Source organism: Enoplosus armatus, chromosome 6 (genome assembly GCF_043641665.1).
Source record: "Enoplosus armatus isolate fEnoArm2 chromosome 6, fEnoArm2.hap1, whole genome shotgun sequence".
Classification (NCBI taxonomy): domain Eukaryota; kingdom Metazoa; phylum Chordata; class Actinopteri; order Centrarchiformes; family Enoplosidae; genus Enoplosus; species Enoplosus armatus.
In genome coordinates, this window is record NC_092185.1 from 8,172,397 (window position 1) to 8,198,548 (window position 26,152).

The window sequence follows — 26,152 nt, forward strand, 5'->3', positions numbered from 1 at the left end:
ACGCCCCGTGGGTCCCCTCACAGAGAGAACAGCCATAGCTGAAGCCGTCTTAGGCCCTGTGACCTCTGACCTGCAGATTTAATATATGTTGACAGACATCAATACAAACGCTCAATCATTTGGAAATCTAATCAGAAGAATGGTGCAATTTTTTCTGTATATATGTATGAAAAAGAGCATTTAACAGACAAAATTGCCCATCAATTCACATTTTCTCCATGACGTCACTTCATTATCGTCTGAGTGATCCTCAAGAGCCAGACTTGAATGAGATGGTTGTCAACCTCTCAGCATAACACGTACTTATATTTGTTACAGCAATAAATGTGTCACGCTATTCAACCCACAGTAGGTCAGCTGATCATCATGTTTAGGCAACTTGCCCATCATGATCACATTGCATTTAATTGAAATGGTCTGTGGTCAACATGGAAATCACTAACTTTAAATACTGATTCATGGCTGGCTCTGAAGTCTGACCAAGTAAAGAAAGTTAATTTGGCGTTGTTTACTCACATTTTGTTAACTCAGAGAAAAGGCGACCAACTTCTGGCTGAGGAAGTGTAAGTGGCTCGGGGTTGGCGCACTGCACGCGCTTAGACCGTGGACGTGAACGCGCACGGCGCGGGGCTCCGCTGGTGCGCGCCTCAACCAGAGGACTGCTTGGCTTCAGCAGACAGTCTGACGTGCGGACGTCTCCAAGTCGGGAGTGCGAGATCATCTGCGACTTTATCTACCTTTACTGCAAACGCGAAAAGGTTCAAAAGGTTGGTGACGACTTATCTACTTTGAGGTGCACGTTATAACCGGAACTGTTTTTACTTTTGAACACTTTGGGTCGTTTTAAGTTTGTTGAGCGCGAGAGGGAGGCGGGGTCGTCTGCAAGAGTCTCTTTGTTCGTTTTGCTTAGACCAGCAATTAATGGCAATTAGCGCATATATTGGTTGAGTTGATAATTAATCATTTGAATCTGGATATTTGTTTTGTCATTATGTTAAATAATAAAACTGTTCAAACTGCGTATGTGGCTCATGGTTGTGTCAGACAGCACAGCTCGGACAAGGTGTGGTTGTTTTACAGAATAATTAGAAAATAAAAACAATGCTTTTTAGACAATATAAAATAATACAACATCAACTATAATCTTTCTTTCAGGGGGGCTGTTACGTGATATGAAGTGGTAAACGTTTTCAGTGCACGTCTGAACTTGTCCAGACTTTATTTCAGATCTTTCGAGGTGGCATGCTGTGCAAAGCGGGCAAGAAAGAAAGAATCAAACAAACAAACAAACGCTTTAAATGATGCTCGGGCACTCCAGAAACATCCAGTGTAAAGACACATATCATATCCCCGCACTACATAGGACATGCTGTACATGCAGCCCGGGACAAGAGACCAGAGAACACAATGTACCTTCACACACACACTCTGGAATATTTTTGCTCAACCAGTTCAGTGAACTCTGACAAGTTTAAGAAAGTTTCTCTCTTTACTTTTTGTTGTTTTTGTAACCTTCAACAATTGCATATTCATGAATTTGCAAGAAAAGCTCTGAACTTAACGTACAACTCCTGCAACAGGAATCTTTTCTAATATTGAGCTAAAGCAAAGTTTGAATGTACTTTTTGAAACCTCCGAATTTTACATTTTATCATATAAAATAAGTGTGGCTTCATTTTGAACTTCTGCGCAGGTTCATCATGGGAAACCGGTTCAGCAGAAAGCTAGATGGCCCAGCCAACAGTGCTGAAACTGCTGCCACTGAACAGAAGACCGAAGAGGTGCCAGCAGCTCCAGAGCCAGCAGAAGAGGCCGGGATAACGCAGACTCTGGAGGCCGTTGGCACAGAGAGTCTCGATGTGGTGGTGGGGGAGCCAGTGACACTCATGGCGTGTTTACCCACTGAAGAATGTGTATCAGAGTGTAAAGAGGTGGAAGCTCCTGCTGCCCCAGCCCCACTAAATGATGCTGAACCAGAGCCTGTGGCAAAGGAAACCCCAGCTCCAGTCCAACTCGAGCCCCTGGTCTCAGTTAGCGAACCATCACCTCCAGAACCTGCTGCAGAACCAAAACCTGTTGCTGAAACTCAGCTTGCTCCAGAACCAGCTCCAGAGCCTGTTCCCGAACCAGCTCCAGAGCCTGTTCCCGAACCAGAGCCTACCTCAAATCCAGAAGCAGAAGTTGAGGCGGTCCCAGAGCCCATTTTAGAGTCATTACCAGCCCCAGCCGAGGCCCTGGAGCCGCAGACAGACCTGCTTACTCAAGAGTCTCACCCTGATCCGGTGCTTTCTTCACCCCCTTTGATCGACATGGGTGTCCCTGATGTAACTCTCCAACCTAACACTCCTCCCTCCCCAGTTCCCATTCCAGCCCCAGTTAATGCTGACAAGCTCTCAGACATCCCGGTGACTCAGGAATGCCAAGACAGTGCTGAGGTCTCTGTGATTTCCACGTTTGAGCCGGAAAAGTCTGAGGAAACATCAGAGTCTCTGGAAAAGCTGATGGAGGTGGAGGCGGCAGGGAATTTGGAGCAGCTTGTGAGTGATGTCAACGAAGAAAGTCTTAGTGGACTCCTAAAGGGCTTGGAGCTGAAAGGAAACGACCTTGTCGCTGACCTCATTCCAACTGATGTCAAGATCCCTGATGACACTCCAATCACAGACATGAGCCCTTCCACTGAGCTGATGTGAATCCAGGGTGTGAGGAGGATTTATGAATGGATATTTTTCTGTGAAACCCTCTTAACCCTTTTCATGAATTCTGAAAGCAATAATGAACCAAATGTGCCAAATGAACTCTGGAACAAACTGATGTCTTGTCAGTTTTTACACAGATTAAATCTTGATACATATATGTTTTTGATACATTTATACAGCCAGCAGGCGTGTGCTCGAGGGGACTCAAACAGCACAGGGAACATGAGTGTACTTGAGTGTATTGTTGGACAGCAGAGATCTTTCTCTATGCAAATTCACCAATTGAGAACTTATATTCACATATTTCTTGTAGGGACTTGCCATTGCTATATAACAACCCCACACAAGGGAAGGGGAGGGTGAAAGTACAGAGGGAAAAGTAAAAGCTTTTTTAAGGTGGATATGTGACGTTGCAGTGTGCAGAAGTTAATGCAAAACGACAGGCAAGGGACAGTAGCAATGCAACCAAAGGTGGAGACAGTATATGCATACCGCTATATAGCACGATACAAGTGTCCAATACACATTTATGCCTTAACATAGTCATATTTGGATCTTGTAATATTCCTCTAACAGGTGTGATCATCATCTTATTGTATTTGCAATACAATAATGGGATTTCTTAACCCAAGTAGTGGCTTGCTTGTGAAAATAAAATATATTATTCCTCATGTGCTATGGTAATGGTCATGTTTTTTTTTGTAACTAGAATAAATATTATTATGTGTTGGAGACTTCAAGAATGGAAATGAGGAAAAACTAGCTACATAAAGCTACAGTAGCTGTAGGCTCGTCCCATCATTTCAAATGTGGAATATGACATAGCTAAAGTGCAGAACCTGGATCTGTTAAATGCACGTACTGGAGCTTTCTCCATCACAGAGCATGTTTAACAACACACCAGTACATGTATGGGACACAGTGTACACATGGAAATCCAATCGAGCACAGACCATGCAAGAGAGACAGTGCCTTCTCAGTCTTGTGGGAGGGAAGACGAGAGGAGAGGAGGGGGGGGGGGGGGGACGAAGCCACATTCTTTCCAGAGGAAGGAGGTTTTCGGGGGGCTTGGGTCAAAAGTCTTCAGTGCGACTGCGTTTCAGTCCATGAGAAATCTGCTCCTCACATGCTTCTCCCACCACACTCCCCCTGCCCTCACTGCATTGCTATCCCAACATCTTGACAAAATAGTCAGTGGATTGGTATGAGAGGCCACTTCTGTCTGCCTAAAAATGAAACTTACTAAAATAACGATTAACTTTGCCAATTTGACCAGAATACTACCTAACGAAGGGAGGACTATTCTGTGATGTCATCAACATGTACAACGTGGAGCTGCTCCATTTAACTTTTAAAATACAATAATTAATCTATACAGAAGATCATTGTGGTGCATAATGCATGATCCATAATCATATTAGCTTCCACTCCCACTCTTGTCTTGTCCAGCCGCACCTAACTTTAACAGCCTTTGCCTCAGGGCATGGCGGACGGTTAAGTCCCATGGTTTTGGCAACGCACTGATGAGTCCCCGTGGAGAGGGAGAGGCACTCTTCAGACAGAGATCTCAGTCATGCTAGCCTTTAGTAAAGGATACAGTTAGCAGACTGAGCAGCTTCTTGATGCACACCGAGAATAGATAAAAAGCACGATTTGCACTATTTGTGATTCCTGTCATACCAGAGGCTTTCAGCTCAATAAACAAAAGTGCTGGACTCCAGTGCCCCTTCTCCTTGTTGATTTCCTGTCTCGCTGTGGACTCTGATGGCCCGAGTACAAAAACAAAGAAAACAGAGCTTGGTATTTGCTTCCGTGACACAGCGCGTCAAGGAGGTAACACACATTTCGGTTTAATAGTACAGGCAGAAGTGCAGGAACTATTGTTTTTTCTTTGTTTTCCTGAGAAGTATCTTCTTGTTAGGAATAAAAAGATAGATGATGGCTGATAACTGCTGAAATGAACATTACTTCACTCATATCCATGGTTGTGATCATGCCCATTTCTGCTGGACTACATTTTTTTAAAAAAACAACAACTTTATTATTATCCAAACAATATTATCCAAATCTGACCAGGCCTAAAATGTTATGACACAGAATTGGTATTAGTGGTTGCCAAAGTGTTTAGGGCTGGGCCTTTTTAATGCCATAACTCATAAACACATTGTGCTGTTGCAATGAAACTTGGCAGACGAGCATGTGACGACACAGTAGGTGTAGGTGGTGATTCATCAGTAGGTGGTGTTACAAGAAAACAAGGACTTTAAAATGGCCCTCGCTCAAAGGTTATATATCTAATTCACTCAAAATCTGGCACAATTTTTCCTTACAGAAAGTCCCACTGGTTTCTTTTAGTTTCAAGAGACACTTTGTACTATGAGCATATAGTAAATAGTATAATAATATTTCTAATTCAAAATGTTTATCAAAGTCGGTTAGCATGAATCAAACACGAAAACGTACTTGACAGAGAAGACGCTGACAGAGAATCTCAAACACTTGTTTTAATGCTTTAACAAATAATGAAATTAACAATATCTATCAGACAATGCAACCCACATACAAAGTATCAAAAATCTATATAGATAAAATAAATAAATACTGAGAGTACAATATATTATGAGTCTATGAAGTAAATGCTTCTTTAGATTTATTCCAATAAATACAGTGTTTTGAACTGAAGAGAGTGAATGTCTTTTAGACAAATCAAAGCTATTATTAACAACAGAGGGCCATTATAAATGGGCTGGCCCAGGACCTCAGGACCAGGATTAGGCACAGCCAGTATCCTGGGCTTTACCTTTCTGAAGGCAAAAAAAAAGGCAGTCATCAGGCAGTTACTCTAAATGCAGTTTGACAGTATGATAGAAAATATAAAATATCTTACTAAAAGGAGACTTTCTCTTGTTACCATTAGTCGCTTGTATTTCTTGGCCAGGTCAACGTTCATGCGTCCAGGTTGGAAGGGATACGACCACAAAATGGAGTTCCAGGAGAAGCCGTAAGTCTTCACTCCGCACAGCAGGTAACGCACCTCCTCACTGCTGAAGTCCTTCCTCTTCCTTCTCTACGAATAATAACAAGAATGGCAGAAGAGACAAAACGTACAGTGTGTCAGATGGACCGGAGAGTGTGGACAAATCACGTGTATGGACATCACTCAGTACAATGCCTGTGCCTCGTATGCGTGGTTTATCATTTCACAAACACTAGGATTTTGGAACTGCTAATGCCTTCTCCACTGACACTTGGCCAAGTTACTAAAGCCCCACTAAATCTAAAATCTAAAATAGATGAAAATGGAGAAAATGTGCATTTTTCCAGGAAGTTATTCCTATTTATAATCATCTGCTAAAGATGCCTGTGTGACTAATGCTAACATACCGTAATGGTGGTTTTGCAAATTGCAGCCTATTAACAACACATGGCATAAATGACTCTGATTCGGCACAGCATGTCGTACACTTTCAAACTGATTTTCCAGCCTCCATGCAGCAATTGGTTTCAACTTACTTTAGTACACTGTGAAAATCCACTTGTCGAGACTTGACATTTGATGTTGTGACATCTCTATTTGTGTCAAAGTTGCATTATGATTGCTGCAGTTGCAAGGACTGTTTTGAAAGTCCTTCTACTGGTGTGTTCAAGGACGCTCTGACATCTGTGTTTTAAGACTGCAACTTTGTAACGCAAGAGATGAGCAAATTCATGTGAACATTTTCAGTTTCTACATACATGAAAAAAATGCCAGCCAGTTGTTCACTGTGCAACCAAAGCAAACTTTTAGTTGATTTTCATATTGAAAATGAAATCTTTGTCTGCCTGAAAAGTAGAGGAAATTAGTCTTATTACTGGCATAAATCTACTAGTTAATTGGCTAACTTGAAATTAACAAATCCACCACAGTCCTTCAACATTATCATCACATTATCTTAACATTAGATTTTTACCTCAGGTAATGTACTGTATGCATGTATGTATCAAAAATGCAGTATGCCTGTAGATGAAGGCATTTTTTTTCCCCAGTTTGGTAACATACGTGCATACATGCCAACATTTTTTCTCCTCTATTTCACTTTAAATCAGTTTTACATCTCAGGATTACTGTTTGCAGTGTCAAAGCTAAATGATTCTCAGGAATTGAGCAAACTGAAACTGGAAATGGAAAATCCCATCCCTTCTTTCCACTGTATATTTCCTCCTTTTATTACTCAAATATTTTTTTCCACTTCAATGCACTGCAGCATGTTGTTAAAAAGCTGTTGGAAAACCTGGCAGGCCATACAAATATCACTGCATACATTTTTGACACATATATACATACATACATATACATATGTATATACATATACATATATATATACATATACACATATACGTATATATATGTATGTATGTATATATATATACGTATATGTATGTATACATACGTATACATATACATACATATACGTATATATATATATATACATACATATACATATACGTATATATATACACATATACATACATACACATATACATACATATACATATGTATATACATATACACATATACATATACTTATACACATATACATACATATATACGTTTATATATACACACACACATACATACATACATATATACGTATATTTATATATATACACATGCACATACATACATATACATACATATACGTGTATATATATACATATACATACATACATACATATACATATAAAATGTGCTTTCCATCTCTTAGTGGAACAGTGATCTGTGCTAGTCCTCAGCTCACCATCAAGAGCACGATGTCCACTATTATTCCCCCCTCTTCTCTCTGTATTTGAAACATTAAACAGTTTGTGTATGTGTGAAAAAAAAACCAGACTGAAAGGATGCCAGGTTTTTACAACTCCTTCTGTTACTCAACAATACGTCAACTGGCCCCAGACTGTACAGAGAGACAATTTCTCTTTTCTCTCTTGCCCTCCTCCTCATTGGAGCAATATTACATCACCAGTTATGGCTAACACAGCTGCCCTACAAACAACAATACAGACTGACGAAGGAAGAGAAGGCAAGAGAATAGAAGTGGGGACAAAATGAACACAGAAAAAAATACAGGGAAAAAGAGAAGTTTGGGGAAAAAATGAAAGCTGAGCTAGGCAGGGAAAGAATGAACATGTGGACTGTGCAGAGGAAGAAAAAACTAAAACTCACACAAAGTGAGAATTGGAAAATGGTTTGAGAGGCACAAAAATACAGTAAATCTCAGCATGACAGCACAGAAATCAAATTAAATTACATTGTATTTATATAGCGCCAAATCACAACAGAAGTCATATCAGGGCACTTTTCATATAGAGCAGGTCTAGACTGTACTCTATAATGTATAGAAAGACAACATGTCCATGTTGCAACACTACAGCAACTTTTAGGCTACAGGACGTCTGACTGAGAGCATGTGAAGAGGCAAAATGAGAAGGCAGACAGAGAAGAAGGAGCTGGCAAATATAACCACAGAATATAAAAATATATTTTTTTAATACACACTCTAGTGAATGAACAAGCAAAATTATACTGTGGAACAGACCAAAAGGCCTCTCCTTTCACTACCATGTCACTGGCATAACACAAAAGCATCAGTACACACCCTCTCTCTCTTGCTCACATGCACACACACACACAGGGTGTTATACAGAGTGTGAAACAGCTTAATACAGCTGTGCTGCACTGAACCAGCTCTGGCCTGCACTGTGAGAACACTGGCTGCAGTTCAACATTCCTTCTGCTCTTTGGTTTGTCTGCTGCCAAGAACACACTGCAGAGGACAGCTCCCACCACAGGCTTTCGAATCATAACATTCACACACACTTAAAAGTAGTCCACTGTAAATACCCATATCTGATATCACAGACCTACCTTCAGGAAGACGAAACCTTTTCAGCGGAGTCAAGCCTGGACCTGAGAGGAGGAGTGAGGAGATCAATGCTGTTGACATGTGACATTTAAAAGGACAACAAAATGTGAGACGTCGCTGTGATAATGTCACATACATACCGGTCTTGTTATAAGAGGTCAATTTGTGCTTTTTAGCTCCTCTGTGCAGTGGCGTCAAAGTGATGACTATGATGGAAGAAGAGGACACTCTTACTCTTACTTACACGCTGAACACAGAATATTGTGCATGTATGTTAGTGCAGTGGCCTACATCTAATAATATCAGGAAGCAGCTTGCAAGAATTCAAATCATTTGTTTAGCTTTTAGGAACAACTTTTTGCGACAGAGAAACTGCTTTCTGTACTAGTGAGGTTACATTTGTGAAAAACATGATTCTTTTCAGCGGGTCTTTGGTACGAACGAAGGAGAACCGAGTCGCACTCGGTGAGAGCCGTTCTTTTTATCGTTGTGCCCGAATTTCACTGCCTGCCCTAAGTCCACTCCCCTTTACGTAAACAGCGAGAACCAGCCAGTCACAGTGGTGCATGAATTGCATGTGTTATGTAAATTGCCATTTACATAACACATTTCATACAGAGGGTAAATTCAGAGCAGTAAACTCACTGACAAAGCAGAGGGATATGGCATCACCTTGTGTAATGTTTACAATGCACTGACTTTAGGTCTGGCAATATGAGTCAGTTAGTGCTGCTAAACCCAGTACACACATGCAAAATGAAAATGATTAAGACATCAGTGTGTTAAAGAGCTATATAAAAATCCACTTGCTGCATTATTCTTACCATTGTGCTTCTTCCAGGGGTGTTCTGGCAGGGAGCTCTTGCCTTCCCCTGCTCCTTTACGTATGGGAGTCAGGCCGACCTCTTCTACAGCAGAGTAGAAATCCAACATTTTATAGTAGTAGGTAAAGAGAATAATGTGCGTTTCATACTGAAGACACTAAAGTAACAGTTATGAAGCAATGGTCAAGGAAAATGAAATTAACTGTACCATAAAAACTCTTTGGAACAACAACAACCACGCATGTTTATGTTCTCTCATATCTAATCAACTCCAGATTGGTAAGGTTTGTACATTTATCTTGACTAAGCTAATGCACTATGATGAAGTTCAGAGATGTCTTACAATTATTCAAACCGAGGCAGCTGCAAAGTGAGTAAGACTCTCTGTCCACAAGCAACCAGACTTGAAAAAAACTGATGCGTGTTTAATAAAACATAAAGAGAGCACACAAAGAAGCTGCAGCGACTTGCAGTGACGAGTCAAGTGACCTCAATCAACACAGTGGTGAGTAAGCCTCATGGTAGCTGCAGGCCTTTTCTTTGGTATTTAGTTTACTTGGTTGGTTAACTGTCCTATTTGGCAACAAGGGGGTTGTTTTGTGAGGTGAGAAAATCATCTGCAGTAAACGAAAATATAAAGTACATTTTGCTAACCCCTAAAACACTTTTACCAACACTAGGAGGCACTCCACAGTTGTGGAAAATAAATAAATACAAATTATATTTACTCTAGTTAGCACAACAATAACTTCCATAACCCTGTCGTGCTTTACAGGAACTATTGGTAGCACTATACACTCTTTGACCAATCAGATCACGAGACTAGAACTACACCTTTTGATAAGATGATTTACTGAGCATTTCAAATGTTGAAGGTTCTTACTGCTCCAGTTTTTCCAGCTCCTCTGTGGCTCTGCTGCTGAAACTCTCTCAGAGTCTGGGTCTGTCTGCTCCACGGTGCTGTCTTGGTATTCTCTCCTGAACAGAAGGTTGCAGTGATGAGTCCTGAACCGCTCTGTGGCCTCCTGGAGAGCCTTGTGCATGTCACACCTGTGGTGGTTTTGGAGAGACGCAAAAGTGCGACTGGTCACCTCCTCAAAAGGCAGCACACAACCTAAAGGACAGAAAGAAGGGAATTAATTTATGAAAATCTAGTGTTTGCCTACAATAATCTGAATCTAAACTGAATGATCCCTTAAAGTTTAGAAGTATAAATAAAATGATGATTATTTGAGTGGCTGTATTACACAGTCCCAAGCTTCCCAAGTAAGCCTGGACATGTAGAGGACGACGAGAAACACAAAATGTGCTTAAAATAACATCTTACTTTACATGTCTGGACCTACTTATAACTTTAAGTAACCCAAATTCTTTGGACCCACACTATCCCCACATCCTACATCTACAAAAACTCAGAAAAAGATAGAAAAAAGACAAATTCCTGTTTGTTAAAATACAATATAGTAAAGGCTGGCCCATACACAATGCTCGCTTGAGCTCTCAACAACCATTTGATAATAAAAGATGGAAAGCATTTCACTGAGGGACAGCGTCATGTTCACCTACCTGCACACCGGATATGAGAGAGTGAGTGTTCCTCCACCTTACTCATCTCACGGCCCTGCAACTCTTAACATAAAAACATATTACTTGAGAAAACATGTAACTACACATCTACTGAAAACAAAAATTCAAGTAAAGACATTTTTTTATAACAAAGTTGATGTTTTTTTCTTAGAAAGTTAAAGGCATGAAGCTGTGACTCTTACCTTCTCTATTAGTGCATTTAATTTCTTTTGGTACACTGTGCCTCACTGGTGCTGGGGGCTTAAACAACTGACTAAACAAAGAAAGAAAGAAAGAAGAAACAGTAATCATTTCATTTGAGTTTTTCTGATTTAAGAAGTAATCAGCACTGAGGAACTCTACTGACTTGTCTGCTGTTTGAGGCTCTCTGCCTCCCTCTAGTGACCATAGATGGGAGGACATCAGGGCTCCCCACATATCTCCTCCACTTGTTTTACCCCTCTCTTCACGCATACGAAAATTGGAGCTCATGTTCTTCAGTTCACTGTCACACTCATTCCTGATCACGTTTCTGACAGTTGGAAGTTTAATGTTGTTGTCACCTCCTGTTGTTGTCACATGGATGGTTTTAATGCTCTCCTTTGTCTGAAGAGGTGAGACAGGAAGTAGACATGGTTGGCCTAGCCCTTGGTCTGTTTCTTCTTGTTCAACCTCAGCCTCCTAAAGATGAACATAAGCACACAGCCTGAGTCACCATGCTACCTGTACATGCTGATTATACCCTGGCCATGTGTGTGAATGTATGTCTGACCTTTGCCTGACTCTTCTCCAGCTGGTCAATTCTGCGCAGCAACTCTCTGGCTGAGCTCCTGAAGCACTCAATGCTTGTAAGATGCTCCATATTTTCACCCTCCCCCTGTCTTGCCATCAGACCAGACACTCCCAAGGACAAGGCTGCACAGACAAAGACAAACAAGTCATTATGAGAGCTCTGTATTCTACAATCAACCCACGTATTATTCAATCACTTATTCTCTTTATTAATTTGATCTCACTTTCAGGAACTCATTTAGTTAGTGAAGGGAATGCACTGCTGTAGCTCACATATTTCACACTGAAAGGGTTAGGGAAAAAATTAAACCCTTGTCTTTACTGCCTCACGACCACCATGCTACACTGAGCCAACCCTGGACCCAGAGTTTCCATTTAATGCTTTCCAAGGTGTCTGTCATTTGTCTTTATATACAGTATATTTATACAAGTGACTGTAGGGTGACAAGACTACAAGATATAAAAAAACTTACTGGCCTGTTTGCAGGTCTGCAATATGAATGTAGCAGCCTTCCTAACCTCCTCACTTGTGTCCTCTGTGAGTAGCGTTATGATAAGGGGCAGGCCTCCACACTGCACCAACTGGGACTGGTGCTCCTCTACAGACAGGAAGAAACACAGTTATGTATATGGACAGCATAAATACTCAAGGTGTACTTTAAAGCGGAGGAAGACCGTTGAAGACTGTAGCAGTCTGTGAAATTCTCTTAAGTGTTGAAACTATAAAGTTGAAACAAAACTCCACACTACTGTGCAGTCTTACCAGAGGCCTCAGTGCAGTGGCCCAGGGTGAGTAAGACAGAGAGCCTGTCCTCGGGGTCCAGGTGTGGACTAGCCAGCAGGGAGAAGAGGTGGGAAACCACGCCATACTGAGCCAGACCTGAAGCCAGAGAAGCTACAAAGAATAGATTGCGAATGGAGAAGGAGAGACTTTGGCTGTTTAAGTGAACTGTTAAGGTGTATGTATATGTGTGTGAGAGTGATACGCACAGTTATCTGTGATGCAAGCTGACAGGGTCTTGGACATGGTGACAGAAAGCTGGCAAGACAACAAGCTTGTATCTGCTGCAGAAGCAAGACAAACCAGTGCAAGAGTGAGAGTATCCAGAACTCCTGAGGCAGAAAAACTCTCCTGAACACAAGCTGCAAAACAAAGGAGAGATGAACATTCAATAATTAGTGTCATGGTAGATGTTTTATACAAACATAGAAAACCACAGGTTTAGCCATTCTGCCTCTTTCACTTACAGTTGTTGGCAACTGTCATTGCTATGAAGGAACATATGGGTTGAAAAATCTCAGTGCGTGGCAAATCAATCTGCTGAAGCCAGATTTTTATTATGGGAAAGGCTGCCACACAAATACGCTGACCCTCCGCTGGAAGACAAAAGAAAGACACAACTGAGCAAAAACTGTTCAACTTAACGCAGTATCACATGGTTACTAGATGGCAAGAGCATCAATGTTTTACATATTAACTGCACAGAACAAGGCACAAATACACAGATACCATTCTGAGGGTTGTTGACACATCCACAAAGAGCACTACACACAGATGCCCAAAGTTGGTAGGTTTGAGTAGCATTAGCTGCTCTCAAAATAGCCTCTGTGGAGAGGGGGGAAGTGGCCCTGCAAAAATATATACCGTTAAATGTATATGTATGTGCTATGGGTTTTTTAAATAAAATGTTCAAAAGACCTATTTAAACTTGGTGTGACTGATATTTACATGAGATTAAAGAGCGTTTAACATTGCAAAGTACCTGAAGAGGTCCAGTAGAATATCCAGACAGCCAGTGGTTTGGGCTAAAGTCTGTCCTGATTCTGCAATAGCGCACAGACACATGAGGGCTACAAATGTCTGCATGACAAAAGCAAGCTCATCATACTCTCAGAAATCTTATATCAAATGTAGCCCCCCCCCCCCCCCCCCCACACACACACACACACACACACACATACACACTACATTTCGTGCCATGTATATGAAATGACTTTCATGAGATTGAAACTAAACCAAACCAAAGAAAATATCATGTGAAGTGACAGAAAAAGTCAGTTGAGAAGCCTTACTGTTGTTGGACACCAACACAGACAGCAAATAGACAGACACTCTCTTCTGTGTCAGCGGGATGTCTTCTTTCATCAACCAACCAGCAATGTCTGCAAATGTCTCTTTTCTGCACAGAGAATTCTGGCAATACACTACCAGAAGGAAAGATTTAATGTGTTATGGATATGTAAAACTAACATTTACTTTAAAATGACTTGCAGTTGAAAATACCACATTACACCAAAACACAGATATTATTCACACATGACTGTACACAGGCTTGTTCTACACTTGTCCAATAAAATACAAATATGCGACAAAGCTAGCCTATGTGAGTACTTTGCAGCTTTTAATATCCCATAATCTACAAAAAAAAAAAGGAAAAAATGAACATTAACATTGACAGCGTTTGCCAGTTATTTGTTCTAGCACCAAAGTTTACCACTGATATTTACTACTTTGTCAGTTGGTGAGAGCAACTTCCTGCCTGTAAACTTGGAAATGTTCAAATTAACAAGTTGACAAGGACAATGTGAATGCATCCATAGCTTTGGTCCCTGTAAGGCTGGACTCTGTCACTGGACTCTGTCACTTAAGGACACAACTTTTTGGAATGCATCATTCACAAGATGTGGCCCTGAATTGGAATTCAGCAACTATCACGGACACATACCTACCATTGGCTTCTGCTAGCGTGCCAAGCGTAAAGAGTGCAGTCTCCTTAACATCCGAATGAACAATACTGGATTTGGAGAGGTTATACACAAATGCCACACCTCCCATTTCTCTCAGCAGGTCCACATTATCCTCTGAAATAATGAAAATTTAAAGTGAAACAGACAGTGGAACTGTATCAATTACAAGTGTTATGCTGAATACATGACTATCACTGATTTAAATGACTTTAAATGAATAAAAATTATTCAAAGGTACAACAAATCTGAAATGGGGCAGGAGGAGATGTTTAGTGTGTGTATGAGAAGGTTATGTACATGGTATGTTTCTGTCACTGATGGCTAACCATTACCTCTCTTTTCACAGATTGAGTGAATGGCAAGAAGAGCTTGTTTCTGCAAATCAGGACATTTCATCTGAAACTTCAGACACTCAAGCAGCAAACTGAGATCTGTCTTTATGGCTGAAAACAGAACGATGAAATCAGCGATGTTAATGTTAACCAGACAGACATACATTTGTAAAAGCGTAAAGTTACATTAGCTATGTCCATCTGCAAATACAAAAACAAAATGTGCAAATTTTACAAATGTCACTTACTATTACTGGAGTTGCTGCAAACCCCTTTCTTGTCCATTTGACCCTTCAACTGACACAGTGACTTTAAAGCCATTAACAATGGTTAAATGTCGCCCAAATAACAGTATGGCTAACTTAATACAGAAAAAACACCTCTTATTCCCCACATCTAGCCAATCTATCTTTTTAGAACTGATGCTAGCTAGCTAGTTAGCTGACCTAGCAAACAAAAATTAAATATCCAAGCTAATGTTAACTTCGGCTCAGCTAGCCGCTCTTTAAAAGTGAATTTGTTTCAAGCTAATATAAAAACTTTTGCTTCAGGAGTAGCTAACGTTAATCCTCAAGTCTAACTGAACAAAGGTGAGGGTACGTTAAGGTGACAAAACATTAACGTTAGCCAAAGCTAGCTATTGTGTCTTTCAGGAATCATTACCAATGGCAATGAGAACGTCGGCACTTTACGTTACCATGGAAACAAACAGGGTGTGGCCAACTTGCAAATAAACTGCATGTTTAGGGAATTACTAAAACTAGGACATACACAGATGAGCCTAGCCTATAACATAATAAAAAGGGAACTGATAAACTTGAAATATTGTGCGTGTGTCTGATTATACACTATGATTTAGCAGAAATCAAGCAGAAAAATATTATGTGTCATGTAGCTTATATGATTTTCCATTGCTAATTGCAGGAGGGAAGGGGGCTTTACTCCCAAACTTGTGTAGAGTTAGTTAGCAGATAGATGCCAAACGCACAACGCCTGTCATTGAGCACTATTCCCCAAGTATCAAGCTAACAAACAAACAAATAAAATACTACTTACATCGAGAAAGAATAAAACTAAATTGAAACCGAAATATGGCCTCAAAACCTACACCTTTATATTTAAATTATATTGGACCACTGAATATTTGTTGAGTTGATGTCATCAAATAACTAGGTAAACTACAAAACAAACTGCCAGATCCAGGCGTCTACTAAAGCAGCTAAAACAAAGATCGTCTATTTTGATTGCTCCTACAATCTTTTTCGGACACTTTTCTTTCTTCTGCCAAAGACCGGCAACAACTACAACCGTGCGTCTGATGGCAACGTCATACGTTGTGGCGCACCGCTGTTACGTATGGAGTGCGTTCGTGGTTGGCGATCGACTTTGATTAATTCGTAATATTACTACGTTTGTACGTATTTAATCGATTAATCGTTTATTAAACATACTCAACATATGCGCTGATAACATATAAATTGTGTATAGGTTTTGGGTAGTTGGTCGCTAATATGTTACGCATTTGCGGAGCTAGCCAGTTACCAAGCTCTCTTAGCTAGCTAGCTACGCTATAGTTAACGTTACATGTTGTCAACTCAGTGACGAGCCGGCTTGCCCCTGTCACGGAAATGTCATAAAGACAGCTAATGCTGCTCGGTATTGGCTTATAGCACGTTGACTGTGGTGTTATTTTGAAGCTGGCTAACTTACAGAACATCTAGGTTAGCTTGCTATCTTTTTACGCTAGCTCTTAAAATGTCAAGTGTCTTCACAAGGATCGTGCTGGTATAATAACCTTATTAGTTTCCCCTTTTTCTAGACGTAGACATCGGGGTGAATAAGTTACACAACATCATTCAAACAGCGTCTGGCCATTAGAGATGTCTGGACGTGTGTACGCCAGCATCCTTCAAAAAGCTTCAAGCTGCACATTGACACTTTCCTTTGCTACCCCAGTCCAGGTTTGTGTCCTGATTGACTTATTTAATTACCATATTTTTATATTCCATTTTATTTACGATATACCATATTCTAATGTTGCCAACACTCTTTTTGTTTAATCAGTATACCCACTTTGTTGCATTTCCCTCTTTCCAGCTTCGACCAGTCCACCATTGTCACTTCTCATCCTGGGGTGCCTCCAGGACAAACCTCTTGAGCTTCAGTGGTGAGGAGTCAAGAAATTGGTCTCAAAGTGGGCGACACCTGTCCACTCGTCAGGATCTAGACTTCCAGCTCAGCCGGGTCCAAATCAACAGTATTCTGCGATGTAACGAGCAGGTAATGGATATCATAGTGGCTCTCTTTGGGATGAGGAAGAGATTGTCATTATCTAAAAAGACATGTTGGATGTGAAAACACACAGTAGCCATGCATGTTTCTGAGGCTTGTTTTTTTTCTAATCACATACATCAGTACGTATAGAATTACTTTGTAGCTATGAGTAACCCAGTTCATCTGTGTGTCTGTGTCTCAGACTGTGAGTGTGCCAGAGTTTGATGGCAGGGGACTCAGTGCTGTGAGAAAGTTTGAGAGCAACCAGCTGGCTGCTAACACACCAAATGAGGACCGTCGCAGTGCAGCCACCTGCTTACAGGTATATGTCTGTACATCCACCTCCCTACTTTTGTTTCCCTTGTTGTACAATTTAATGCATGTTTCTCTATCTTCTCCAGTCAAAGGGCATGCTCTTTGGAGTGTTTGACGGCCATGGGGGCTGGGCATGTGCCCAGGCCGTCAGTGAGCGGCTGCTGTACTACATTGCAGTTGCAATGATGCCAAAGCAGAGCCTGGAGGTGCTTGAGAAATGCATGGAGCATAACAGACCTGTTCCTCCCATCTTGCAGTGGTACAAACACCATGCAGACTTTAACTATCGTGAATCTGCTTCACTCTACATTGACCACCTCAGAGTCTTCTGGCAAGAATTACTGGACAGTGAGGACCATGGTGAAGGCATGAGGTATGTCAATATAAATAGATATCTACATATATGTATATACCTACCCCTGATTGGTTTTCCTTTTACATCCTTCCATCTTCTCCCTTTTCGTTTAGTCCTTCAGAGGCTCTGTATTGTGCTTTCAAAAGGCTGGACGCTGACATCTCCTTGGAGGCTCAAGTCCCTCTTTCCAATGACCTGATGAAAAGCACAGCCATCCAGGTAATAAACTATTTTGTTGTTGCTTCACTCTTTTCAAGGTCACACAATGTTGAGACTTAGATATCATTATCTGTCCAGGTTGCGTTTGCCGGTTGCACTGCCTGTGTCGCTCATGTTGGCACAGATGGGATTCACATAGCGAATGCTGGTGACTGCCGAGCAGTATTGGGGGTGCAGGAGGAGGACGGTTCATGGAGCGCTTTGCCCCTTTCCCAGGACCACAACTCACAGAACCAGGCTGAGATGGAGCGGATCAAGGCCCAGCACCCGCCCTCAGAGAGAGACACAGTGGTCACAGATGACAGACTGCTCGGGGTGAGATTTCTTCATAGCATAACACTTAACAGGCACTCTACAATGAGTGGACTGCTGAATTTAGAAAATAAATCACTCGTCCTAAACTTTTATCGTGCTGTCAGGTTCTGATGCCTCTGCGTGCGTTTGGTGACGTAAGATTCAAGTGGAGCCATGAGTTGCAGCAGAGCATTTTAGCCAGCCTGGAATCCGGAGTGGACCTGGACTCTCTCAACCTGTACCAGTACACTCCACCTAACTACCTAACTCCGCCCTATCTGGATGTGGCACCCGAGATAACCCATCACAAGCTGAGACCTCAGGACCGCTTTCTGATCCTCGGCACTGACGGGCTGTGGGATGAACTAGGGAGCGAGGAGGCTGTACGACTCGTTGGAGAGCACCTGAGTGGGATTCACCTGCAGGTTTGTGTATGGAGTGAAAGTATTGTTATTCCTCTCATTCACAGCACACAACTTCTATATAAACCACTCGCCATTTTCTTGTGTTTTTATCCTGTAAACTTATCCTGTAAAATGCTTTCTAACTGTCCTTTCTTTGTTTCCAGGCTCCAGTTTCTCCATCTGAGAGGCAGCTGAAATTGGGTCAGATGCATGAACTCTTGCTGAAACGCCAGGCCCGTGCCTCCCCCGCCTTAGACACCAACGTTGCCACGCACCTCATCAGACATGCTCTTGGCACCGGAGATTATGGGGAACTTTGCCAGGAGAGACTGGCCTCTATGCTCGCTTTGCCAGAGGACCTGGCTCGAATGTACAGGGATGATATCACAGCTACTGTGGTGTATCTGAACTCCGACCTGGCCAGACCTCACCACAGCTAACAGAAGGGTTTTTTACAATGATGGACAGAGATACAAAATCATAGCTTTCAGCTCTGTTTATACCATAGCCAACATTTTCTCCAGGCTGTCATTTTCTGGATATTTTGGGAGAAAAATTACAACCTGTTACATAAATAAATGTATAAATATTTTGAAATGAAAGGACCATTTTCAGTGTTGTATTGCATACTTTTTAAAAAAGAAATCACAGCTCCATAGACGTAACATAGGTTACATATTTATAGTTGCTGCATCTCTCAGGTCAAAATACAGATTTTGTGGAGAAAAGCTTTTGGTCCTTCAGTCAAAGGTGGAAAGACTGCAGACACTCACTTTGTTCCTTGTTTGCATTTTTGTTTCTATTTTTCTTTTTTCTTTAGACAATCCATCTGTGACGTTTGTTTCTGTTTACATGGCTGTTTACCTATGTGTAAGCTGTGAAGTATATTTTTAATTTTGTGTAAATATACTGTTGAATGTATTTAAGCTGACACGCCGTTCGCAGATGCTTCATATTAAACAATTGAAAAATTACTTTGTTTTGCTTGTGTGTTTTTAGAGAAATTTTGATTAATAAGTGAATGAAGTGAAATACAGAGGCCAATAAGAGAGTTTGCTGTGTGGGAAGAAGAGTTTTCAAAATAAACTTTGCTAACATATTAGTTGCTGAGTGTCATGGGAGCCAATCTGGCCCTGAAAGTGTTGTGTAAACACTGCCATTCTCAGAAAAAGGTGCATCACTACACTGGCCAAAAGGTGAGAGTGGAAAGCTTCACTGCACACACCTGCATGTCTGACGGTGCCTGAGGTCACCTCTAGCTTCTTTGTTTATCACCAACCTTTCGCTGATAAAATCAAACAACTACTCAGTTAGCATCATTGGGAGCACAGTAAAGACGCGATTACTGTAGCCACAGGCAGTTAAAAGACCAAACACTGACAGCAGTGAGTCTGATGATTAATCTTACTGTCTGAGAAACTCTGAAGGTGAAAAACTGTTAATAAAGAGGGTTAGTGAATGCCACAAACTTGGACGGCTGTCATTGGAACAAAGCAGCAGATCCAGTTCAGAGGGTCAGTTCAGTGGCGGTGGAGGAACGATCTGTAGGCTGTGTGTACTGGAGGAGCTGATGGGGAGCAGCAGGACTTTGAGGGTGCTCTTTTTGCTGTGCCAAGTCCAGGTGAGTGTTAAAAGTTGGAGTAATAAGGTATATTTTTTCTTCAGTCATCAGTTTTTAGTTGTGCCTGGGCCACTACAACAACAGTCAGAAAACTGCCAACTTTGTTTAAAGCCTTAAACTGTCTTTAAAATGATATAAAGCCCACCATTATATCGTTTTATGATTATAATGTTTATTTATTGGTTTTTGTTTTTCACTTTCTTTGTCTTAATTGTTTGAAATCTTTACTCTGTCGTAGTGGCTTTTAGTGTGTTTTTCGTTTCTGAAAAACAAACCACATATGTTTATATTGAACAACTACGTTTTTGAAAAAGTGCAGTATTAAAAACAGTATCCCTGTAAAAAATATATTTTTATATATTTGAATCGGATGATGTTTGAATAATGTTTGTTCCTCAGTGTTTGGCCTTTCTGGCTGCAGCAGGAATTCAGCCATGCTGCTTGAACAACAGAATCAACTGCTCAAATAATGAAATCCCAAGAAACAAAAATCAAGAGGTAAATGTAGAGGTAACCTTCAAGTTGGTTTATCAATTAGATTGCAATCACATATCTGACTTAACATGATGAGTCCTTATTCAAGCAGAACAACTCTGTCACGGGCCTCGAGCAGCTCCCCACTGCTGAGTTTCCACACGTGTCTGGCAGTTTGAAGCGGATTAAGAGGGAGTGGGTTATTCCAGCAATTAACTTTCCAGAAAATGACAGGGGTCCATATCCCAAATTCATGGTGAAGGTAACCACAGTAGTATTAAGCAAATTAAATTGTTTTGAATGCATTTTCACCAAATGTATATGCTGTGACTAAAGCTGACTTGACTGAAATATCTGTATTATTGTGCTTTAGATCAAGTCAAGCAATGAGGCAAAGGTGGCGATAACCTATAAGATCACTGGACCAGGAGCTGATCAGCCCCCTGAGGGGGTTTTTACAGTTGATCGGCGATCCGGGGTGCTGTATGTGACCCAGCCACTGGACAGGGAGAAGACAGCCAAATATAGTGTAAGTTTAAAAACCCCCCAAAAAACCTAATCTCACTTTTTGCAGTTAATCCCATTACTATGTCTTTATTTCTTTATTAACATACTTAATGTGTGTTGCAGCTGATGGCCCATGCACTGATTGAGAACAGTAAGGCCGAGGAGCCCATGGAGCTCATTATTAACGTCATTGACCAGAATGACAACGCTCCGAAATTCACTCAGAACCCTTTCTATGGCAGAGTGAGCGAAGCAGCTGACATTGGTGAGAGAAAGATTCAGAAAGCTTTACTTCCTAAAATGTGAATTTCAAGTGCTAATAGTCACTATTGTATTGTTTTCTTCTGCAGATGACTCCATCATGAAGGTAGCAGCAGTGGATAAAGATGACCCACAGACAAACAATGCTATAATAAGGTACAGGATAATGTCTCAGATGCCTAAAATGCCCAAAGAGGACATTTTTGTCATAAACCCAGTGAGTGGAGCGATCAGTGTGATGGCAGATGCACTGGACAGAGAGGTAATGTAGTAATACAATGAGAACACTACTCTTCTCTTTCCAAGACTTTCTCTTTTCTACTTTCCGTTGTAAATCACTTCCCTGTGTTAGACTCACCCAGAGTACAAGCTGATGATTGAAGCTGCTGATGTGGAGGGGGATGGGCTAACAGCCACCTGCACTGTTATCATTAGTGTCACTGACAGCAACGATAATGCTCCTCAATTCACCGTCACATCTGTGAGTTAAAAATGTCCAAATACTTATTAATAATGTTAGAATAAATGTAATATATAATTGCATTTAGCAGAGTTTCTTGATTTTTCCCAGATATCCACATCAGTCCCTGAGAATGAGGTTGGAGTGGAGGTAATAAGACTAAAGGTCACTGACAAGGATGAGTTAGGATCTCCGAATGCCAACACCAAATACTCGATAATCAAAGGCAACGAGCGGGGAGACTTCAGCATCACCACAAGCTCCAATAAAATGGAGGGAATCCTCAAAACAGCCAAGGTTGGGAAACACCTGGTCCATTTTTATCAATAAGTCTTTGTTGTTTCATCATCATACTTCCTTCCTTGCTCTTCGTCACTTCCAGGAGCTGGACTTTGAGAGCACCCCTGTCTTTACTCTGCTGGTGGTGGTGACAAATGAGGTGCCGTTTTCTGGGCCAGTGTCGACCTCAACGGCCACAGTGACCGTAACAGTCGTGGACAAGAACGAGCCGCCTGTTTTCAGTCCAGAAGAGATCCATGTAAGCATGTCAGAAGATGCAAAAATAGGAAGTTCTGTGGCCGACCTCAGAGCTAAGGACCCAGACACAGCCAGGAAACAGAGCGTTAGGTAAACACATACATGCATGCTGTTTACATTTGGATGATGTGTTCTAATCAGTTCTAATCTAGTTCTAATCAGGTTGTTTCTCTTGTTTCAGTTATAAACTACACAATGACACTGCCAGGTGGCTGAGCATTGATAAGGACACAGGATCAGTCAAAGTTCAAAGCAGCATGGACAGAGAATCGCAATTTGTCAAATACAACAAATACACAGTCCTAGTTTTGACTTACGATGATGGTAAATTAATACTTTTCTCCCTGAAAACACTGCCTTCTTTCCATTTTTTTCTGACTGGACAATAACCCTGTGTCTTTTCATCCTTCTAGATACTGTCCCCGCTACAGGCACAGGTACTCTGGTTGTGAGTTTATTAGATGTGAATGACCATCTTCCTGTGATCAAGCAGAGGAAAGCCAGTCTATGCAATAGTGACCCCTTTCCTGCTCAGCTGGATATAGTGGACCTAGACGGACCTGGTCATGCTGGACCGTTTACTGCAGAGCTTCAAGGGGAGCACAGGACCAACTGGACTATTAGTACCAACTCCACAAGTAAGAGAGCTCATTAACAGCATTCAAACCCATTGACAAAATGTAGAAGTTGTCATTTAATCTATTCTTGCAAAGTTGTGACATTTTAATCACATGCTGCATCACTTAATATAACAGTGGCGTGCTAGGGGAAGTCCAACTCTGCATGACATGTCTACATAAACAAATATTTACTCAAAACTGAAACTCTGCGTCTTTTCCCCCCTTGCAGGCAATGTGGCAGCCCTGGCCCCCAAACGGGAGTTGTCACCTGGTGACTATTATGTGCTGATGCGTATCTATGACGTTGGCATGCTCTACCAAGACAGCACACTGGTAGTAGAAGTGTGCCAATGTCAAGGAGCTGTCTCTACCTGCTTCATCCCACGTTCTGCCCCTCGTCTGCACATTCCTTCTCTCGCAACCTCAGTTCTTGGAGCAATTTTTGGTCTTCTGTGTATGTTGCAGTTCTTTCTTACTCACTTTGTTTTGGTTCACTTGTTCTGTCTTTAGTTGCTCAGATGTTTCTGTTGACCACAGTGCTGCTCTTGCTGCTGTTGCTGTTGCTGAGAAGGACGAGGAGGTCAAAGAAGGACGTCTTTCTTCTTGTAGACACGCCCAGAGACAACATCTTCTACTACGATGAGGAGGGAGGAGGTGAAGAAGATCGGGTAGGAGCAGGAGGTTTTAATGCAGTTGTTATTACAAGACATCTGCCCTGTCAAATGTATGTTTACACACATGGACAATAGAAATATTCTATCTGTCTGGAAGTAGTAAGGACCTCACTTTGTCTTCTCATCACACATGGAACTAAGATCATTTTGCTCTTGTTTTACCTGATGTAACCTAAGAGAAAAGCCTTAAGTAAAAGTGGCCAGAAAAGTAGGCAGGTTCAGCCTAAAGATCCAAAGGCCAAAGACAGGCAGAAGGTGGTCATAAAGCAGCTTGAGTCAGGAAAACTGGCTGGACACCTACAGCAACAAAGCAACATGGACAATGTAGTAAAGGGATGAACGTTGGCTGAGGGCGTGCAGGAAGTTGAGTGATCCAATGGCTAGCAGAGGTGGAAAGCTCCCTGAGGGCAGCTGGTGGATAGAAGGGGAATAACAAGGTGTGGAGTTACAGGAGATACCATATTAGTGATGTAACATGAGACAGGTAAAACAGAGGAAGGAGAGGGCAAATAAGGGGAAACCATAACACACAGCAGCACATGCTGTGGTAATAATTACATCACACTACACCCCTCCTGTGACCTTCAGTCATGCTAAAGTCACAAAACAAATGTTCTTCAGGCTGTGCTATATTTTTATGTCAGAATTGTTTCAGTGGAATATTGGCAAATGATTTAATGTCAGTTTCCTCTTTTTTTCTTCAGGAGTATGACCTGAGCCAGCTCCACAGAGGGCTTGATAATCGTCCTGAAGTCTGCACTGATGTGTTTCCTACTGCCCAGAGCCGCCCATGCTACCGCCTACAACTCCAAGCCAATGAAGAGATTGACAAATTCATTGAGGATGTGAGTGATGTTAAGTTATATGTACTAGACCTATAGTATGTTTACAAGATTATCTTTGGTATATAAGTGTGTACAGATCTACAGAATGTATTAGTGCGATGTGTACTGCATGTTTGTGGGTGCTATAACGCTACAGTATGTTTCCTTGGTTTCCCCTGTAGAACCTGCATGCTGCAGACAGCGACCCCACAGCTCCTCCTTATGACTCTCTTCTGGTGTTTGACTATGAGGGCGTCGGCTCACAGGCGGGTTCGCTCAGTTCCATCAACTCAGACTCGGATGAGGAGCAGGACTTTCAGAGCCTGGCCCACTGGGGACCACATTTCAGCAGGTTGGCTGATCAGTACACAGGGGGGGTAGAGGAGGACGATGACACAGATACACTGCCAGGAAAAACAGAATGGGTCTGACATGCCCCTATGTATTTATAGATCCTCCAAATTTGTGTCAATCTGCTCAAGGTCCTCAGAGTTCTGTGTGACCTCTTTCTGCTGCCTTCTAAGGCTTTTTTCAGACGAGGTTGTGGTTTGAGATGGGAGATGCTCGTGCTCTCTTCATGTGTCATTCCCAGTTTTTCTGACTTGTTCATTGCACTGGCTTGTTGCTCGAATCCGTGTGTAAACAATGACATTTACAAAACCAAATGATATTTAATAGTATGTGTGTCCTGAGCTCACTGATTATCAAATATTCCACACGTAATTGTCTCCATTATGTCATATTATTGTTACACTTCTTTTATGGCAAATATAAAAATAAAAGTAAAAATTTACTCTGTTGTTTACTCTGATGATAATGAGCAACAGTGTCAAAAGTTACTGGAATTCCAAGTTATGGTTCATTCAAAGCTGCTTTTCATAAAGGTAAACTTGTACTGTGTTTATGGCATACAGCTTACTGCACTCGCCTGTGATGGAGCTCACAGGGCACTAACATTAGACTCCACCTCAGCATGCAAAAATAAATTATCTTAATAAATTTAGAATGATGTAGTAATACCATTCAAAATACCACTATTACTGTTTTTGATCAGCACATTACCCGTGGAGTTCCTCAAGGCTTGATCATCGGGCCTCTCCTATTTTCAATTCCTATTTTCCCACTTGGTCATATTATCTGCAAGTCCAGTATTCTTTATCATTGCTACATATGTAGATAAGACACTGATCTTGTGTACTGTACCTTTAAATGTGAATGACCCAGATGGTCTCGGGACTATCTTAATGACAAAGCTCAAAGAGCCCAGGCTTTCTGTATCGCCTTTGTAATCTAATTTCTACATGCTTTTATATGATGTCTTTACCTTATTGTGTTCATCTTCACAATCTTATCACATGTCTTTAACATTAATTTATGGTCCCTTGTTTTTATTTGTTATATTTTCTTAATTTTTTTCTTGTTATTTAATTGTTAAAATCTTTTTGAGAGTGT

The 26,152-nt window shown here is 41.3% G+C and overlaps 4 protein-coding genes across 5 annotated transcripts; 3 read left to right on the forward strand and 1 right to left on the reverse strand.

Moving 5' to 3' along the window:
• Window positions 1-676: 676 nt before the first annotated feature.
• On the forward strand, window positions 677-3,367 carry LOC139287076 (uncharacterized). Its single transcript, XM_070908052.1, has 2 exons — window positions 677-767; window positions 1,694-3,367. The coding sequence occupies exon 2, from the start codon at window positions 1,701-1,703 to the stop codon at window positions 2,688-2,690; it is 990 nt and encodes a 329-aa protein (XP_070764153.1). The 5' UTR covers window positions 677-767; window positions 1,694-1,700; the 3' UTR covers window positions 2,691-3,367.
• A 1,936-nt stretch (window positions 3,368-5,303) lies between these two features.
• terb1 (telomere repeat binding bouquet formation protein 1) lies at window positions 5,304-15,146 on the reverse strand. Its single transcript, XM_070908019.1, has 21 exons — window positions 15,110-15,146; window positions 14,862-14,972; window positions 14,512-14,643; window positions 13,855-13,986; window positions 13,545-13,605; window positions 13,292-13,410; window positions 13,030-13,158; window positions 12,772-12,924; window positions 12,545-12,676; window positions 12,255-12,380; window positions 11,762-11,904; window positions 11,357-11,670; window positions 11,193-11,263; window positions 10,990-11,052; window positions 10,307-10,537; window positions 9,424-9,507; window positions 8,740-8,805; window positions 8,602-8,643; window positions 7,428-7,516; window positions 5,608-5,763; window positions 5,304-5,500 (listed from the first exon to the last, which is right to left on the reverse strand). Exons 1-21 carry the CDS (start codon window positions 15,144-15,146, stop codon window positions 5,468-5,470), a joined length of 2,424 nt encoding a protein of 807 aa, XP_070764120.1. The 3' UTR covers window positions 5,304-5,467.
• A 1,595-nt stretch (window positions 15,147-16,741) lies between these two features.
• On the forward strand, window positions 16,742-19,643 carry pdp2 (putative pyruvate dehydrogenase phosphatase isoenzyme 2). 2 transcript variants are annotated; one of them, XM_070907658.1, is made up of 8 exons: window positions 16,742-16,822; window positions 16,926-17,141; window positions 17,338-17,457; window positions 17,537-17,823; window positions 17,919-18,024; window positions 18,103-18,339; window positions 18,444-18,743; window positions 18,887-19,643. In XM_070907658.1, exons 1-8 carry the CDS (start codon window positions 16,742-16,744, stop codon window positions 19,160-19,162), a joined length of 1,623 nt encoding a protein of 540 aa, XP_070763759.1. In that variant the 3' UTR covers window positions 19,163-19,643. The 2 variants fall into 2 exon arrangements, with proteins under 2 accessions (XP_070763759.1, XP_070763760.1); XM_070907659.1 differs by having other exon boundaries at window positions 16,959-17,141.
• A 1,304-nt stretch (window positions 19,644-20,947) lies between these two features.
• On the forward strand, window positions 20,948-25,180 carry LOC139286192 (B-cadherin). Its single transcript, XM_070906928.1, has 13 exons — window positions 20,948-21,079; window positions 21,191-21,346; window positions 21,448-21,589; window positions 21,675-21,847; window positions 21,938-22,066; window positions 22,157-22,342; window positions 22,428-22,672; window positions 22,764-22,906; window positions 22,996-23,220; window positions 23,432-23,656; window positions 23,740-23,870; window positions 24,581-24,721; window positions 24,883-25,180. Exons 1-13 carry the CDS (start codon window positions 21,071-21,073, stop codon window positions 25,129-25,131), a joined length of 2,154 nt encoding a protein of 717 aa, XP_070763029.1. The 5' UTR covers window positions 20,948-21,070; the 3' UTR covers window positions 25,132-25,180.
• Window positions 25,181-26,152: the final 972 nt, after the last annotated feature.

Bases quoted from the DNA above. Each gene is read 5' to 3' on its own strand.
- terb1 (XM_070908019.1), bottom strand. From the start codon at position 15,146: ATGGACAAGAAAGGGGTTTGCAGCAACTCCAGTAATA. The intron at 14,644-14,861 runs GTAATGGTTAGC...TCATTATTTCAG, and splicing joins CTCAATCTGTGAAAAGAGAG to AGGATAATGTGGACCTGCTG. The intron at 7,517-8,601 runs GTAGGTCTGTGA...TTTCAAATACAG, and splicing joins AAGGTTTCGTCTTCCTGAAG to AGAGAAGAGGGGGGAATAAT.
- LOC139287076 (XM_070908052.1), top strand. From the start codon at position 1,701: ATGGGAAACCGGTTCAGCAGAAAGCTAGATGGCCCAGCCAACAGTGCT.
- LOC139286192 (XM_070906928.1), top strand. The intron at 21,347-21,447 runs GTAAGTTTAAAA...TGTGTGTTGCAG, and splicing joins AGAAGACAGCCAAATATAGT to CTGATGGCCCATGCACTGAT. The intron at 21,848-21,937 runs GTAATGTAGTAA...TCCCTGTGTTAG, and splicing joins CAGATGCACTGGACAGAGAG to ACTCACCCAGAGTACAAGCT.
- pdp2 (XM_070907658.1), top strand. From the start codon at position 16,742: ATGTCTGGACGTGTGTACGCCAGCATCCTTCAAAAAGCTTCAAGCTGC. The intron at 17,824-17,918 runs GTATGTCAATAT...CTTTTCGTTTAG, and splicing joins GACCATGGTGAAGGCATGAG to TCCTTCAGAGGCTCTGTATT. The intron at 18,025-18,102 runs GTAATAAACTAT...TTATCTGTCCAG, and splicing joins TGAAAAGCACAGCCATCCAG to GTTGCGTTTGCCGGTTGCAC.